The sequence below is a fragment of the Mesocricetus auratus genome, unplaced genomic scaffold (genome assembly GCF_017639785.1).
Source record: "Mesocricetus auratus isolate SY011 unplaced genomic scaffold, BCM_Maur_2.0 Super-Scaffold_15014, whole genome shotgun sequence".
In the NCBI taxonomy this organism is placed as follows: Eukaryota; Metazoa; Chordata; class Mammalia; order Rodentia; family Cricetidae; genus Mesocricetus; species Mesocricetus auratus.
The window spans coordinates 84,097,033-84,115,263 of record NW_024429186.1 but is presented as its reverse complement, the minus strand read 5'-3'; the positions used below and the strand labels follow the sequence as shown (position 1 = coordinate 84,115,263).

At 48.7% G+C, this 18,231-nt stretch overlaps 1 protein-coding gene across 19 annotated transcripts in view; it reads left to right on the top strand.

Annotated features, from left to right (window-relative positions):
* Positions 1-18,231, top strand: part of Atxn7l1 (ataxin 7 like 1) — a 225,631-nt gene that overhangs the window by 169,465 nt on the left and 37,935 nt on the right. For 18 of the 19 annotated variants that reach the window (XM_040743276.1, XM_040743280.1, XM_021230731.2 and 15 more), the window contains one exon: positions 7,221-7,443. In XM_040743276.1, the coding sequence (XP_040599210.1) occupies positions 7,221-7,443 (223 nt within the window). Of the gene's footprint in view, positions 1-7,220; positions 7,444-9,399; positions 9,423-18,231 lie in introns of those variants that run through there. The other variant, XM_040743288.1, reaches the window with a different exon arrangement.

Here is an 18,231-nt window from a genome sequence, read left to right as displayed (position 1 = left end):
TGGAGAAGCTGACTTTCTTTCTAAAGCGAGGAAGGGAGAGAATATCCCAGGTAAATGCCTGGGGGAAAGGAACACGAGCTCTGGGCCCAGACAGACAAGTCTGGACTCCTCTCCCAGTTCCCGAGCCCTACATAACCACGGTCTCCTTCATAATTGAGCTAAGCTTCCATTCCCATCTGTTGTTTAGAAGCTAGCAGTCGCCTGCCCTTCAAGAGAATGCATGTCCTGCTGAGTGGGCACTAGCATGCACCATGCATCATGCATGACATAGCGGGTCAGATCTCTCTCCGCTCTAGTTCCTGGCGGTCGGACTCAGGACCATAGGCGTCCTTACCCACCGAGCCACCTCAGCGACCCATCCAGTTTACTTTTGGATGGAGTTGCCTTTGGAACTCAAGAGTGTCCTTTATGAGACATATCCTCACCTCATTCGGTGATGAAATGAACGTATGGAATGGCCTGTCAGTGCCTGCCCTCGGGGCCTGTGTGTCGCCAGACTCAAGTTTCTGCCTGAATATGCTCAAGCAGCTATCTGTGGTGTTTCAGGTCCATTAGGATGGGGTTGGTTTCTTAACAGTATTGGAAAATTCCCAACAACTTCTTCCTGAAAGCGGTGTCAGGAGCAGCACTGGATGCCTGTGGCCAGCTTAGCCATTCCTGAGACATCTTTGTGAAGGACTAAATGCAGGATACTGATGCTATGAGCTCAAAAGCATCCCCTAGACAGAAAGCATGGGAGGGGAGATTCTGAGCTTTGACTGAAATGAAACTACTGGGCGGGTTCCATTCTCAGAGAAGAAGGGGAGTGAACTAGGAAGACAACAGGGCTCTTTTCCCTCAGCCAGTGGCTGCAAGAGGCCTGTCTGCTGGTCCCCAGGATGGTCCCCCGACTACCACCTAGTTATTTAAGGAGCAGATGTGGGAGTGGGGAGACTGGAGAAGCTGCCGAGTGCCTGGCTTCCTGGGGAATGAAAATCAGAAAGTAAAGGTGTTCGTTCAGGCTTTCCTACCTTTGGTAGGGCCTCCAGCTCTAGGACAGGGTCCCGTTTTTTCTTCTCCCTAGGGGAGTTAGCCACCCTCTGAAATGTCCCTAGGAAGAGAGAGGGAGGCAGCCCCACCCCACAGCCACCTCTACAAGGAAGAGAGCTGAATTGAGACATGGGCTTAAAGGAATCCTAAGTATAATATAGTCTTCAGTGAGAGGAAAGGCCGCTTAGGAAGGAGGTCCATTCCTGGGAGACATGGAGAGCTAGACTTGGAGATTAAAAGGATTTAGAAAACAGAGAGGAACTGAGTGCTGAGGTGATATGAGGGGAGCAGTGTTGGGAGGTGCACAACTGGTGTTAATATCCGGAACCGTGAAGCTAGTCCTTGGCCGAGGCAGCATCCCTCAGTGTTCATTACGCGGTCGCGCCTTCCTTGGGCTTTCCCTTCCGCAGTGCGCCAAGCGTATCTCAGAGTGACATCTCTAGCACCCCGTCCTTTCTTCTTTTGCTTTCAAGTTTTTGCTGTATTTATGCATTTTATTTTGTGCGTTTTGCCTGCATTTGTGTATGTGCAGCACATGCATGCTTGGTGCCCCGGATTCCCCGGGAGTGAAGTTCTCATAGCTGTGGACGACTCGGGTCTTCTGTGAAAGGGCAAGTGCTCCTCACTGCTTAGCCATCGCTATGCCACCGCCCCCTGTGTTTGTAAAGACAGGGTCTCACTCAGTCCTGGTTGGTCTATATGTAGACCAGGCTGACCCTGAACTCACAGAGATCTGCCACTGTCTGTACCTCTAGTGCTAGGATTAAAGGCGGGCATCACCACACCAACCTATCCCTGTTCTTTAAATAAAAATTAACCTAATCCTTTAGGGAAAAAAAAAGGCTCACATCCTAAAGATAGCCCCAGATCTATGTGCATTGCCTGGCTTTGTGACTTCTGTCTAGCTTCTTTTCTATTATGATAAGACCCAAGGCAGATTAAAAAGGAAACATTTAATTTGGATCTATAGTTTCCGTGGGTTAGAGCCCATGATGGCCGAGCAAGAACAGCTGAGAGTTCACATCTTGCTCTGTAAGAATAAGGGAGGGAGGAAGAGAGGGAGGCTGGGAATGGCGTGGGTCTTTTTAATCTTGAATCCCAGTGACACAGCTCCTTCAGCAAGGCCATGCCTCCTAATCCTTTCCCACCAGTGCCACCAACCGAGGACCAAGTATTCAAGCACAGGAGCCTCTGGGGACTGTTCTCGCCTCACCACCACACCTTGGGTAACCTCGGTTTCCTCAGCTACAGACTGGAAATACTGATAGGTTATTTAAGAAGTTGTAAACCTAAGTACTATGAAGTAAATAGTAAATCTGGTATGTAGTAGAGTCCTGAGCACACAGAAAATATCCCCTAATGTAAATTTGATAATAAATATAACAGATTGATACATAAGCAGCCAGACGACAGAAACAGTGGAGCGTAAAGTCCGTCCAAGATCTCGTGGTAAGGTTTTTGTTAGTGTGCTGAGTGTGGGTGGTCTCCCAGGACAACTCTGATTTCTCTTGGGAGGGGAATACTAGGGACTTGAGCACAGCAGCTTATGGTCTGAAGTCAGTGTGTGGCAGGAGCTTTCAGACTGGGAATACTGTTACCTCAAGAGAAAGTCCTACCTCACTTTAAGTGTCAGTTTTTAGAATGCCAGACAGGAAAAGAGTAGCTAAATATTCTGCAATATGTTAATGACTGAATGTGGCAAACACATGGGAATTAGATATGCATATATACATAAAACAATGTTAGTTGAAAAGTAGTCGAAACTATCGGTTGGTTACAGTTTTGTTAATGCAGCTGTGTACATTCATTCGCAAAGACAGAAATTTAGAGGGAAAGGTTCCTTCTTTGTAACATGGCTTAAGTCTGTTAAATATTTCCATAGTGAATGAAGACTATAATGTACTCTCAACCCTAGGTAAGTTGGAACTAGAATCAAGATAGGCCCTTACCTAAGGCAGGCACTTGACTGAAACGCACTGGAAGCTTTGCCCACCGAAGGCTACCTGTGCGTCGATGTATTTTTTATGATGCTGGAGACTCTCAGATTGATGCCAGTAAGGGTCTTCCTGTTCAGTGTGCTCATTCTGCCTGGAACCCGTTCCACACATTTCAAAAGTGCTTGCCATTCAGTTCCCTAACACAAAGAAGCCCCGGGTTCTGCCATTTCAAATGCTCGTGTAGATTTTCTCTCCTGCCCCAGTAGGGGTCAGGCTTGTTCCTACAGCAAAAGGAATGAAATGCTGACTCATGGGCAAACATGTCTTAGATGCAACTTGTTCTTTCAAGTGGATATGTAAGGATTTATGGGGGCTAGAGATGTGGCTTGCCTCGCAGGTACAAAGTCCCGGGGTTATCCCCAGCACCTGGTAAACCAGGGCTGTAAGATCAGCACTTGGGAGGTTGAGTCGGAAGGATCAGAGTTCAAGGTCTCCACTGCCACAAGTAACTAGTGAAGCAGGGCCAGCTATGAAGCATTGTCTCAACAAGCCAGAAAGGGGAGGGAAAACTTGTGGAGGAAAGAAAAAAAAACATAAAACCAAGAAAAATCATTGGTTTAATGTTTATGCCAGTTTAACAGTATAATATATGGGCCAAGAACATGACCACAACTTCTCTATGAAGGTGGTTTCAGAATTGCCAGTGTTCACCCTCCCGCCATTCTTGTACATTAATGAATGACAATTTCATGTGGTTCATCCCTACTTCTATTAATTTTCTAGGTCACAAAGTGTAATGGGTATACAGTATTTTTCATGCATGCATGCATATCTATCTATCTATTTATCTATTTATTAGGCAAGGTTTCTTTGTGTAGCAGGCTGGCCTCAAATGCACAGAGATCTTCCTGCCTCTGCCTCCCAAGTTCTGGGGTCAAAGGTGTTTGCCACCACCACCGGCTGCATGTGTGCCTTTGTGTTATTCCCAATTCGTTCTCCTACCCACTAATTCAACAGTTTTTAACCATTAATTTAGAAAAATAAGGGTTTTTTTATTACTCAGTTATTGTTGGCATTTCAGGCTGGATCGGGATGAGTCAGGTATCCTGGAGCTCGGGAGTCACAGAATACTGAGTGTTACACAGCTCAGATGGAAAGGTGTCCTGGAGCTCGGGAGCCAAGGACTATCACAGGTTGTAGTAAGCTTAGCTGCTTACAGCCCAGCCTCAGGGAAAGGCTTCCCCAGTGTATAGGCTCTGCTCCAGCAGGATAGGGTCTTCCAGCTGGGGATGTTCGCCCAGTGTAGCAGTTTTGCTCCACAGGAGGTTTCTAGGGCGAAGTTGCTACAGTTCAGCTCTGCTCCCTGGGAGCAGAGAGCAGAGAGCGGAAGGTTCCGCTCTGCCAAGGGAAGGTTTCCAGGGCAAAAGTGTAACAGCCCTGCTTGTTCTGCTCTGCTCTGCTCTGCCCAGAGTCGCCTCTGCTCCACCACCGCAAAAGAAGATCTTCACCCAAAGCTCATCCAAGGGGTTTATTGGAAGGAAGAATCCAGGAGAGTGGCTGCCAGAGTGGCAGAGGGCAGCCTGGTAGAGCAAACAGACACAGGATTTATATAGGGCTTCCAGGGTGGGGATTAATCAGATTTTACTGCTGAGCTCAGATTGGCTAGAGCTCTGCTCAGGGATTGGTTAGTTTTCTGCACAGGATTAAGGTCAGATTTGACTCTGGTTTCAGGGCCAAAGTGTATTTCTTTCTCTGGTCCTTTTTAGCCTTTTGGCTCCAATTTTAGGGCCATGGTGCATTTCTTTCACTGGTTCTGATTCCAGGGACAAAGTGTGTTTCTTTGGCACTGGTTTCAGGGTCAGGGTGCATTTCTTTGGTTCTGGTTGCAGGGCCAAAGTGTGTTTCTTTGGTTCTGCTCGGGAAGGGGGGTGTCTTTGGCTCTGCTCGGGGTGTGTTTCTTTGACTCTGCTCAGGGTGTGTTTCTTTGACTGGCCCTCTTTTCCCTACAGTTATCAAAAGCTAATTAAGTGATATTTCTGTATACTCCAGTCCCCACCAGCTTTGAACGAGTCAGTGAGTAAATGAGGGGGTAGAGAAAAATATGAAAAAGCTGTGATAGAAATAAAAATCTTATTTTAGAATCAAAATCCTGTGTAAAAAAAAGTAGAAGAAATATGTTGCTCAAAAAGATATTTCTGAAGGGCACAAAGCATTAAGGACTTGAAGGGGCTCGGTTCTGGTCCCATCATGGCCGAATGTGAGTTTCACAGGCATCAAGCTAGTCCACTCAAACTGCCCACATCTAACCTTTAGTGACTTCCTGTTCTCCAGGCTTGTTCACAGTACACCCCATTTCCTTCCTGCGAGGTAGTTGGGTCCATAGCCAAGGCCCTATTTCTCAAGCAGTCATTGGTCCTGACCTTGGCAATTACCTGGCCACTCAGTGTCTCCTAGAGTCAGTTAGCTGTGGGGAGTGCATGCCTGGTTGCTTCTTGCTGTCACACGGGGGTTTTAAAGGCCAGTACATTTTACAAAGGAGTGAGTTCTTTCAAGGAGAAGCCTCCTCACATGAGTTATTTCAATGCTCCATCTGTAATTGTTGCTGTAGTATCTAGGAATCACGAAAGAAGAGCAGGTCTTGGTGGGCATTGTATTCAAAATCGAGGAGTGTAAAGAGACCTGAGAAGCATCTAGGGACGCACTTCATTTATAGATGAAGATATGGATGCCAAGAGCCAGCATAGCACTGAAGGCACCTAAACCTACCACAAGGGTGTTAGGACCCAGGGCATGCTGACTCCCAGCCTTGCATTCTCTCTAGAACATCAAAACAGATCTCAGGCTTCGAAGCCTTCAGTGGGTAGCTTCTGGAATAAGGCATGTATGCAGGGTTTACTCTGAGCCAGTGAAGGACAGTGAAGGAGTTATTCTATAGAGATAGAATGTGAATGCTTTCAGATGAAAATACCAGACAGTCAGATGACCCTCAAACTGTTCATTGGGATGAGAGGTGGTAAGGGAACCCCAAACTGCTCTCAAAGGACCCTCTGGCTTTCTTGATCCAGGCAGCTCCTATCACAGCAATCAGAAATGCTTCACCCAGAAGAAAACCCGAGACAGGTCTCGGCTGGAGGGAAGATAGAATCTACCATATTTCCATTCTTTCCACCTCTATTTCTGCTGTCAAAGCAGACTAAATTTGTGGTCCCCAGTTCTTTCCACCAGGAAGGGCTTTTATTGCCAATTCATTTATTTCTTCAGCAAGCATCAATCAGCTAATTACTTGAAGGCACAGGAGAGCCAGAGGGGACTTAGATTTCAGGGACATCTTGTAAGGGTTTGAGGCTTCTTTCCCAGAACTGTGTACAAAGCTTTTGAGCATGTGGAAATGTACTTTTCTAGAGTTGTTAACTTTTATCAAACCCATGACTTCAAAACTGTTAACAACCACCATACGGATATGTCTCAGAACCTAGCTTCTTGCATCAGTCCTGCTCAGGGTATGCTTCCTACCTGTCGGTCCAAGAATGTGGAAGCTGACAGGGTGTGAACAAGCGAGGTATCTCTGCCCAGACCTCTAGGATTTCCTGCAGAAATACAGGAAGCTGTGTCTGCCCTCCCAAATCCATGCACTGCTTCTGTGGGCTCTGCTCAGGCATTTACATCCTTCTGAATGTGGTGCTCTTGAACTTCTGTGAGCTTGAAGAGGCTACAACTGGGATGTGTTAGCAGACTGTCCCTACAGTCCCAGGAAGGGGCAGATACTGCATCACTCCTGGCCTTTAAAGGCTCTCAAACATCTGCCCCCCTTCCTCCCCACCCCCTGCATCGTCACTGACTTTCCCAGTCTGCCCATCCTCCCGCTGGGAGATCCGAGTTGCTGTCTGGGAATCACATTGGTTTTGTGGTTGATTCACTGTGTCAGGTGATACCTGCTACTCCATGAAAGTGGTTTTGCAGAAGGATAGAAATACCTCCCGTAAGAATGCCAGGGTGAGCTGAGCATGCCATTTGATCCAGAAGTCTGGATTGTAGTCATTGTTGCTTGGCATTGACACCAACATCAGAACAAATGTGAGAGACTGTGGAGACACAACCTGGCCCGGAGAGGCCTGCTATGTGCCTGTGTTCACGGGTGTGTGAACGCCGACCTGGCCGGGAGAGGCCTGCTGTGTGCCTGTGTTCACCAGTGTGTGAACATGGAACCCACTGGCCACAGACGCAGTGCTGAATTCTGTTCTTTTTCCCCTGTAGAGAGAAGACACAGTTCAATGTGCAGGCCTTCTCCCTCTCCAGCATCTCCAGCCTCCAATTCCAGGACATCACTAGCACAGGCAAAGACAAAAGCCTGTCTCAGCGGCCATAACGCTGTCAGCAGCACCTCAAAGCCATTTAAAACGCCCAAAGACAATCTACTTACCTCCAGCAGCAAACAGCACACAGTCTTCTCTACAAAGGGGCCAAGGGATAAACCATGGTGAGTTTGGGTGCTGGGTGCTGAGACGGTGCCTCTACACTCTGACTATGACCCTGGGTGTCATGTTCACAAGTCTGGGGGACTGAGGAAGGGACCCAGAGTGATAGCATGAGGAAGAGAAGCATGGGACTGTGTATGCCTGGACAGAAGAATATCTGTATGCTCGAGAGCTGAGCTGTGTTGTGTCTAAGGAAAAGGAAACAGGGAAAGATGCCTCAGCGCTAGGGTTGCCTCAGCTTTCTGGCCCAGTGAAGAGAAATGCTGGTATAGATAGATAGTCACTGGAGGAGGAAGAGGGGGAAGGCAGTGATGGTGCCTTAGGGTCTCGGCTCCCGGTCCCCTGAGGACACCGAGTGTCGTAGATCTGACCGAAGGGAGGGCTGGGGAAAGGAGCAGTAAAGGGAAGGTCACCCTCCTGGTGGGGAGTCTTTACCAAAGCACAAGAGGTTCCCTACGGACTGCACAAATTGGAAACCATCCTGAAAATATGAAGGATGAACACAGAGCACTAAGGACTGGCTTGTCACAGCACCTTCTGCTTTATCTTCCAGGCCTCGGGAAGACAGATAAGGGGCAAGTGTGGAGTGTGTCTAGTTTATATATTTAAAGAGAAAGGGTGTTCATTAATTAATGGTAGTTGATGGCACTTACCGTCCTACCCAGCAAAGCTGTGGAATACGGCCATCGTCAATGGGGGTGATTGTTGTGCACTGGAAATTGCGATGACTTGTGAAGAGCTCATTATGCCAGATCAATGAGACAACCTCAGGTGAGGGGAGAGGTTGGAAGATGGGTGTGGCTGCACCGGGTATGCTCTCTGGGAGCTTCCTGTGTGAGGGTACAGTTGCTTAGGAGAGACCTGGTCTAAGAGTGGCCTCTGATCAGTTGTGGCAGGGTCCACCTGCCAGACCCTCTTCTCAGGCCCCCAGAGAGCAGAGGACTTGTCTGCTGAGGAACGAATGTCTGGGGACAGGTGTCTGCCAACTAACGTTGATTGTGCTGTGCCTCAGTTTCCTATACTGTGCATATACTAGCTCTGCCCCATGGGGTACTGTGAGGATCCAGTGAGCTTCTTTGTACACAGCAACATGCGTAGTACCTGAGTCAGAGTACATGCACAGTGCATGTTTAAGGGTAATTACCATGAGTATTATCCTACCATTTGTTCCAAAATCTCATTACCTGGGATTAAGATTGAGGAGTTCATCCAACTGGAAAATCAGAGAAATGGCTCTTCAGAGATAGGCATGATGGTGCCTATGATCCCAGCATTTAGGGGTCCAAGGATAGAGGCCTGCCAGGGTAGGTATTCAAGGGGGCTATACTAGACTATATAGTGAGACCCTAAGTAAAAAACAAAAAGAGACAGATTCAGTGGAAATGTGAAAACGGCAAAATAATTTATTCAGGCCGCGGGAGTGTTGCTTGGTTGTAAAGCATGAATATGGTCCCCAGCACCACAGAAGCAAAGAAAGAAGAGAAGGTTCTGCATCTGGGAACGACCTACAGACCCATGTAAGGAAGGCAAGGATGCTTGAGTGAGATATTTGAGCTCACCTTTTGAAGGGGCAGCTGAGGGGTTGTGTGACCCCAAAGCACTCCACCGTGACTCTCCACCAGGTCACTGTCAGGGAGACTGCTGAGTTAGATCACATTCCCCATTCAGCACAGCTGACCCTCTCAACACACTGAGACCTGCCATGGGCAAGGCATCTTCAGCTAGGGGCAGAAAGTGCTGTGAAGTCATTGTCAAGGGAGCAGGACTGACAGCAAGAATGTATACTACGGACTGGCTGGTGTAGCATGAGCGGTGTGGTTCAGTAATGCCCATTCTGCACACTGCAAATCTCCAGGCAGGAGGCCTCAGCAGTGCCAGGCTTGCACCCGAGGATGGAGAGGTCACGGAGAGATCATGGAGAGCCACTGGTCTTCAGTCCACACTGGAAGGCAGAAGAACCTGGGTCCCATGTTGATGGAAGGTGACATTACAATGACAGCAGCACAGTAGACTTGCCAGCAGGGGGCAGAGGTGGGCAGGTGGAAAACAACAGTCAGTGAATGGCCTTGCCGGGGTACATGGTGGAAGAAACCCAACACTGAGCTAGAGGTAGGAAAAATGAGTTCAAAGCTAGGCTCTGCCATGGACTTTCTGTGTGTCCTGGAGGCAGTCACTTAGAATCTCTGTTTCACTTTAAACCTGAATTCTAAATCATAGCCCTCTCAAGTTCCCCATTGCCTGCTAGACATGAGTGAGATCAAAAGAGGCAATTTACTCACAGAGGCGTCCAGCCCCCTAAGCAGATAGAGGGCTGGCTCAGCAGGTAAAGCGCTGGCTGCTTCTCAGAGGAAAAAGGTTTAAGCGCCCATGTACCAGCTAGCAACCGTCTGGAACCCAGTTCCAGCAGGTCTGAGGCCGTCTGCTGGGTTCTGAGGGTACCAGGCCCACATGTGCTACCCAAACATACATGCGGGCAAAATGGCCACCCACATAAAATAAAACTTAAAGACAAATTTTAAAATGCATGCTGGCCTTTAAAGCTTTCTACTTACATAGCAAACTAAAAATTGCATTGCCCCACGATAAGCTGAGGAATGGCTGAAGCGTGTCTCACCTGGTAGACCTCTTTTAAGTCCTCAGCCTGGGTTGGATGCCCTTCTCCTGGGTATGCACTGCACCAGGATGACTACTGGGTACCCGGACTGCAGGTGCTTTTTCTAACTTGCATGAAGCTCTATATGTAACATTAGCGGGACTTGTGCACCCCCAGCACTTGTAATAGTGGGCACATAATTATTATTGTAGGTGCCATTAGATATTGAGTAAAGACAGTGGCATGTTCTATCTTTACTCGATACGGAAGAGAGCAGGGTGAGTTGGTGTAATAGGTAGTAATGGGTCATCAGATTGAAATAGGGAATTTAGGATCAACTTACAGAGGGTTTTTATGTTGGTGGGGCTCACTCTTAATTTAATAGGCAATAAGGAAACTGAGAAATTCTAAGAGGGGTGTGGTTTAGAATCACAAACTATTTAGCCTTGAAAGTGAGATCATACATGCTAAAAGTCACACACAAAATCTATACAGAACCTGGCTTTGAACTTCCTTTTCTTGTCTCTAGTTCAACAAATACTCATAGAGACATGAGTTCAGATTCCCATCAAGCACATAAAAAAGAGGTATGGGAGGCAGGAAGGTGACTCTGTTGGTGAAAGACCTGTCACACAGCACGAGGACCTGACTTCACATTCCCAGAACCCACATAAAGCTTGTGTACAGCAGTGTGTGTCCGGTGATGGGGGGAAGGGGTGGGCAGACAGATCCCTAAAGCTCGTTGGCCAGCCAGTCTAGCCGAATCAGTGAGCCTCTTATTCGATGAGAAGCCATCTTAGAAGCTAAGGTTTGGAATGCAACCAAGGAGGGCAATCAGCTCCTAGCAATAGCTTCCATACGCACCCACAAACACATAAACATACCATACACACATGCAAACCTACATATGAAAACATATAACTTCCTCAGACCCTGTAGATCAGCTTACTTTGGGCTAAATCTCTTTAAAAGAGAGTCTTCTTTATATATGGTCAATGGTGGATCCACCTAGTAGCAGCAGCCATGGCTCAGCCCCATAAGAGAATAGGGTACCACATATGGCTAGCCTGGGAATAATTCAAAACTCAAAGTTTAGTTTCTGGGCTGGTGGTGCAGCTTGATGCTTCCCATGCATGGGGGTCTGGGCTGAGCCCCTAGTACCACAAACCTAAAGAAAATGTAGTTACCATTGAGTCAAAGAGTCATAAAGTCATAGATGCCAGGTTAAATCACAAGCCAGAGATGTCTGTAGTAAGAACCTAGACATAGAAAATGGAGTCTAAGTGGTAAATTTTATGCCACGTCTGTTTTGCCTCAATTAAAAAATTATTTTTAAGCAAGTGGGAAGGATGTTGTAGGCAAAGGGCTCACAATGGTCAGAAGCATTTGCCCATGAGGAGAAGTGGGCTGTGAGTCCAAGGAAGCAGGCATAAAGTCCCACTGAGTGCAGCAAATTTGGAACCATACAGAGATGGCCTACAGAATTAAAAGACCAGTTTTCAGTTGTAAAGTCGCCTTGGCAGTAGTACTCAGGAAGGCTAGAGGAACATTCTGGAAGCACTGAGAAGAGTGAGGGTATTTTTGCCTAGTCCAAGTGAGGTGTGGTGAGAGCCTAGACCCAAGGAAGGGGTGGTGGCACATGGAGGGTGGTCTGAACCCAGGAGAGCACGTCACACAGCTGAGCGGTCTCAGACGTGGATGGCTAGGTCACTGCTGCTACCGCTTCCCCAAGCGAAGGAAAATGAGGCCAGGCTCCCTTAGAGTCTGGGCATCTGCAGGGGCTGAGAAATAACCGCAAAGAGGTATCTGTTAGACACTGAATGTTTAGTCCTCGGGCCAGGAGAGAGATAGGGTGGGACAGAAGACACCGTCGCTATGGCTCAGATATCCCGAAAAGGAGGGGGAGCCCGCAGGCCCCCGAGAATGGGCGAGGAAAGTCCCTGAAGCAGGGACCACCGATCCTTCTGCGGCATGCTGCCCCTGCTCAGCACCATTCTCTTGTCCCGTTGTGCCGGTCAGTTTGCTCCCCGGCCGTCCCTGGCCCATTCCTCCTGGCCACCAACCCGACACACTGCCGGCACTGTCCTTGCCTGCCAAGCCCTCTCCCCATATGTCCTCCATACATCTCACTTCCTGGGTTCCACCTGCTCGCTCGGGGGTGACACGGTGTCCCCAGCATGGTGGCCTGTGGACAGCTGTGCAGTACAGGAGCTGCTCTCACTAGCGCTTGTTGAACTCAATGTGGAACAGAACCAAACAGGTCCCCTGAAGGGACTGTGTGATCCCCGGAGGCGTGGCCTTCTATCTGAAAGTGTCTGGAGTAGCAGTATCCAGACGACAGTGGAAATGCAGGTGCTTCCCCGCCTCCCGTTCTACACTAGCAGCCACCTTGAGAAAAGTGAAAGGCCATGTGAAATTAGCTTTCAGCAGTATGTTTCCTTTGGCCTGGCACAGCCACAATGTTACCATTTCAACACAGTTAGCAAGCTAGTTCATGTTCTCTTCGTTCTGTTCCTTCCCTGTGCCCTACCTCCTCCCATCCCTAGCCATGGAAGTCCCTTCATGGCACATCTAAGTTTACAGGAGTGTTTAGCCCATTCTCAGATATTAAAAACTAGAAACTGTCTAATAGAGTGGTCCCAAATATACTTAAACTCTCTGTCATAACTTAATCCAGTTTCTCTTTAAATTGTGGTGAATTTATGCTTTTAGAATTCCATTCCTGAGTCAGAGAGCAGCTGCCGCAGCAGCTAAGTAGTCACCGATGGCTGCTGTCAGAGAGAGGCCAGGCACAGATGTGTTTCTGAGCGACCCTCGATCACCTCCTGTGAAGTGTTAGCCTGGCACTCTGGATCTGTAGTGGAAGAGAAGGGAGATGTCCAACCAGAGGTCCTTTCTAAGTGAGTTGCCAATTGACCCTTAAGGCCACCAAAGCACACAGCATTGCCTGCCTGTGGGACTGGCAGCCTGGGCATGGGATTAGCCAGCAGGTAGCTCAGATTTAAATGCACGTCTATAAAGCAGCACCCCCATGTCAGATTGGTCCCTTGGTATTTTCACACAAAATTGAACAATCTGCAGTTGTATGATTTTTGTCCTTCTTGTGGCTTAGGGAGGGGAAAAGTATACTTTAAGTGAGAAAAGGGAGGTTGGGCATGGCAGCTCATGACTTTAGTCCCAGGGCCTCAGAAGCAAACAGATCTCTGAGCTCCAGTCTATTTGTGTCTATATAGTGAGTTTTGGGGCTGAATAATGAGACCCTGTTTCAAAAATAAGTAAGCAGTCAAACAAACATGTAAAAGCCTAGAAGAAAGGGGGAGGCTGGTGAGCTGCTTCATAGGTACAGTAGCTTCATTTCTGTCCTCGGAGCCAACTCCACAAGGTTGTCTCTGACAGCTTCGCAGACCTTCTGCTGTGCGTGTGCCCCCAAGCACAGTGAGAAGGGGAGGGGCGAGGGGAAGAGCCAGGCTGGTAGTAAAGAACTGTAAGCTCTGCTCCTTGGGAATCTGGGGCAGGGGGAGTAAAAGGTCAAGGCCTGTCTGTGCTCCACAGTGAGTTCAAAGCCAGCCTGGACAATTTAGCAAGACTGTGTTCAGAGGGGGTTCGGGGTATAGCTCAGTGATAAAGTACTTGCCTAGGTACATGAGTGTTCTGCCACCAGCATTGCTAAAAAGAATGAGGGGGAGGAGGAAGAGGAGGACATGTCCACATGTGACTAAATCTGTCTCCTTGGGACCGCCTGAGAATTCACGCCGCCGTCCATTGGTCTTTCACCCGAATGTCTCTGAGCCCTCTCTTCTCGTTTCCCTGCCTGTTATCGATCAGCCCTGAGGTAGTCGGCAGCTACAGAACGCCTGGCTAGTGTTCCTGTCGTGCATAGTGACAGAGGGAGGTGAGCAAGATGAGTTACTTCCTAGATAAAAGTCTCTAGAATACTTCCATAGTCTCAGCACTCAGGGTGCTGAGGTGGGCAAGTATGTGGGCCCCAGCAAGACCTCATCTCAAGAGAGAAAGGAAACTGTGGCTATTTGGTCTTTGGAATCACAACGGACATTTCATCCTTCATCATGAGTCCCAGCTTAGCCAAGTCCCAGGCCCTGGCAGACTGATCCCCAGCCAGCCTGACCTTCCCAGCTGCAGTCCCAGCCAGTCCTGGCATGGAGAGAGAATTCGAAATCCAATGTTAGATGATGTGGGCAGGAAGCAGGGAGGGGCTGGGAAGAGGGTTTCCTGCCCTGAATGGCTTGTTGCCTTCTCCTTGGGCCTTATCAACTGCACATGTGTGTTGAATGCTAAATATGCTCCACTATTTAAAATGCAGGAGATGAGCCTGCTGTTCCAGAAGGAAAATGAGCCAAAACAGAAGAAAAATCAGCAGGCTCCTGGCCTCCTGGTGCATACCCTACACCGTGGTGGGGGAGGGGCTCCCTCTTTCAGCCAGCTACTCCCAAATATTTTTTTAATGGGAGGTGAGCCTTCTGGGAGAGAAGAGCCATGTGGGAGTTCATGTGTCCTGCGTGGTGCTGGCATGAATGGGGGCAGGACCACAGCTCAGGATGGATGATTCCAGAAGCCACAGCAGGCTGTGAAATCTTTCCCTTTCCAGTACATGCCCTCCCTCCACAAACACACACACACACACACACACACACACACACACACACACACGCACGCACGCACGCACAGGCACACAGGCACATGCACAGATGTACACTGCCAGAGGAAGGGGTATTTCCTTGCTCTGCTCAGAACTCACCAGTGACTTTGGGTTGTTTGTCTTGAGTGAAAATCAAACCCACGTGTGCGGGACTGCAGGAGGCGGTAGCAGAGACAGGCAGATGAGAGGAGATAGACCAGAATATTCTAACTCCGGGCAGGAAAAGAGGGCCCTTTCCTGGACTAGGAGAATTTAAACGTGGAACCCCTCTCCATGCTAGTTTTCTGATGAGTAAAAACAGCAGACATGTCCTCGACAGCAGACTCTGGTGGCTAGGAGGGAAAACAAAGTTAGAACAGGTGGGAGAGGGGACAACAGTTGTAGGGAAAAGAAAGATGAGCCATGAAATCGGTGACCGTGTCCTTTGTACAGCATGTGACAGTTTTAGGGTGCTTTCACAGCTCCAGTCACATGCGACTGAGGCTGAGACACAGAGACACACTGATTGGCTGAGACACGGAGCACAGGTGGACAGTAGCAGAGCTGGCTTCCAGGGCTGGGATTTCCAGGGCCATGCTTAAGGTGGCCTGAAGTTAAGCTCATTCGCTTTGCTGAAGGATCTGGGGTAAGCATCTCTGGCTTGTGAGCCTGCTAAGTGCTCAATGTATGCCACTGGGAGCCCCTTCAAATAATGGCGGGGGGGGGGGGGAGGCTATCACGCCAGAAGGATTTAGCTCAGTGGTAGAACACTTGCTTAGCAAGTGTGAGGTCTTGTGTTTAGTCCCTGGTATTGGGGTGGGAGTCTGGGAAGTACAGGAAGAAGTAGGGAGGGTGTCCCAGCAGAACAGCCCAGCCCACAGAAAAGCTAGAGCCCTGACTACATATATCATCACACAGGAGAAGCCCAGCAGGGCTGTGGGGTCAGAGGTAGGGCACTGCCATTAGGCTCTGAGGTTGCACTTTGTACTCTGCAGTGGGAACTCCCCCAAAATATTTAATGGCCAGATTAGTAATGGGAATATCACTCTCTCTCTCTCTCTCTCTCTCTCTCTCTCTCTCTCTCTCTCTCTCTGTCTGTGTGTGTGTGTGTGTGTGTGTGTGTGTGTGTGTGTGTGTACACACACCCCCACGTGTAGCATGCACACTGAAGCTGTCAAGCTTTCCGGGCACTCTAGCATCCAGCACCTGTCATCCAGGTTCCATGAGTGATGCCAAGGCCTGTACTAATTGTGCAAAAGGTACCTGTTATTTAAGAGTGATTGGGCTGGAATTTCAGGAAATAGCCCAGGTCTCTAAGTGGCGAGTGATGTGGTAAGAGTAGAGTTGCTTAGTGCGTGCCATAGTTTCCTGTGTACCAGCGTAAAGACTAAACCCTCGAAAGGTTTTTGCTATGGGCTCTGTTTTCTGGGATAGAGGTGGTTTAGGTACAAAATCTTCTGCTAAGGATTGGACTACAATACAGAAAATGGAGAATAAGAACGAGTAAAAGCTGGGCATGGTGGTACACACCTGTAACCCAAGCTCTTGAGAGGCTTGATGCAGGAGGATCACTGTGAGTTGAGTCTAGCCTAAGCTGTGTAAAAAGATCCTGCCTCCAAAACAAACAAACAACAAACAAACAAAAAAAACCCACCACCAACAATAAAACCAGAAGATGACTCATTAAATAAAGTGCTTGCTACACAAATATGAGACTTGAAGCTTGGATGCCCAGAATTCATGTAAAGCTAAATGACATAGTATGCACCTGCAGCCCCAGGACCCTGACAGCAGCATGGGAAATTTGGGAACCCCTAGCAGTGGGATATGCAGCAGTGAAGGAAAGATGTCCTCAGACACCCACATGTGAGAAGTAGCACTCACCTCACATGAAATACTCACACACATGAATGCGCGCGCGCGCACGCGCACGCGCACACGCACACACACACACACACACACACACGGAAAAAGAAACAAAACAAAACCAGCTGTGATGCCTCACACCTATAATACCAGCAGACACAGGATGAGCTGCACTTTCAAAAACAGTCTGGTCTGCATAGTGAGTTCCATGCCATCTGTGAGACCACCAGAGACAGAAAGACAGACAAACACACACAATATGAGGGAAAGTAAATGAATGAGAATGTTCTATGTTGTTCTCTAAAATAAATGGGAGCAGCTGGTTTCAGAGTCCCTGGTCATTTCCTTGTTGTGTTCAGAGTGACTCCTTAAAGGGAGAGGCTGGGGCGGGGCTCCCAGGGTCAGCTCAAGAGTCCATCCCCACTCCCATCCTTCCTCCGGGTCAGTATTGGCACCAGGGCTTGAGGAGACCTTAATTTTCTGGTCCTGGCACACAGGTAGCAGGCTCTCTGTGAGGCCTTCTTACAGCTCCAGTAGTGGGAGCCAATGACCTCTGGTGGCCACAAAGGGAAGTGTCTCCACTTGCTGTTCAGAGTACAGCCAGATCTAAGCCATAGCCAGGAACTCTTCAAGCTGCAGTCCCTAGTCTGCCCTCAGTGGCCCTCATGCTATTTCTGCCATGACATGAGTCTTGATGACCAGTCGTCTGAATTGTGTCTATGGTTCTTAGTTATGGGGCAATGCACGGAGTACTTGGTAGGTCTGAGCTGTCCTTGAAATGTGGAGTTCATGGCCCAAGGCCCGTGTCACACACAGATGGTCCCAGAGACAGCCTGTGCAGCATCAGGCGTCCTGCTCCATTAGACTTTGTGTCTCCATTCTGCTCTCCAGCTTGCTGATCCTGCCACAGTCCTAGGGCACTAGGGCTCTCCAGGACCACTCAGCAGTCGTTGGTCTCCAGGTGTTACCAGGTGATCTTCCTTCTTTTTCTTTTCTCTGAGACAGGTCTCACTGGCCTGAGGTTCACTGAGCAGGCTAGGCTGTCTGCTCGTGAACCTCCGGTTCCCAGTTCCCCAGCGCTGGCTCACAGGCCTGCTCCCCCACACCCAGCCCTTTCTATGCATGCTGGGTAGCAAACCCAGGTGCCCACGCTGACGCACATGCAGTACCCACTGATCTGTCTCTGCAGCTCCTGCTTGTGACCCTTTTCTGCAACTCATCAAAGTCGCATTGTTCACATACCCATGCCCACCCACACACTTCTAACTTGTCTCACGGGGACACCCCATTTTAGTTCCCTCTGCAGCTGGGGGTGAGAAGCTAAGCCTTGTACCCATGCTCTATTACTGGTGAAGATGTTGTACCCTTCTTGACCAATATCTGGCTTTTGATGAGATCTCCATATATTCTATGTCTTGCCAACCAGCTTAGGAAAAAAAAACAAAAAAGCCTGCTGCCAAGACTACTCATCCCCAGAAGCTGTGTGGTCTGACCACATTTCCCAGTTTACTGAGGGTGTGCTGTGTGGGAGAGAGTTCAAACCATGCAACGACCGTACATGGCGCTGCCTCTTTTTACCACTCCACCAACAAAATATTAGATTAGCCCCAGAGGTTTTCGTATTTACAGGCCTGTGGTTGAATATCTTCTCTCTTGTTTGCTAAAGGTACTTATAAAGTGTTACCAGATACCTCA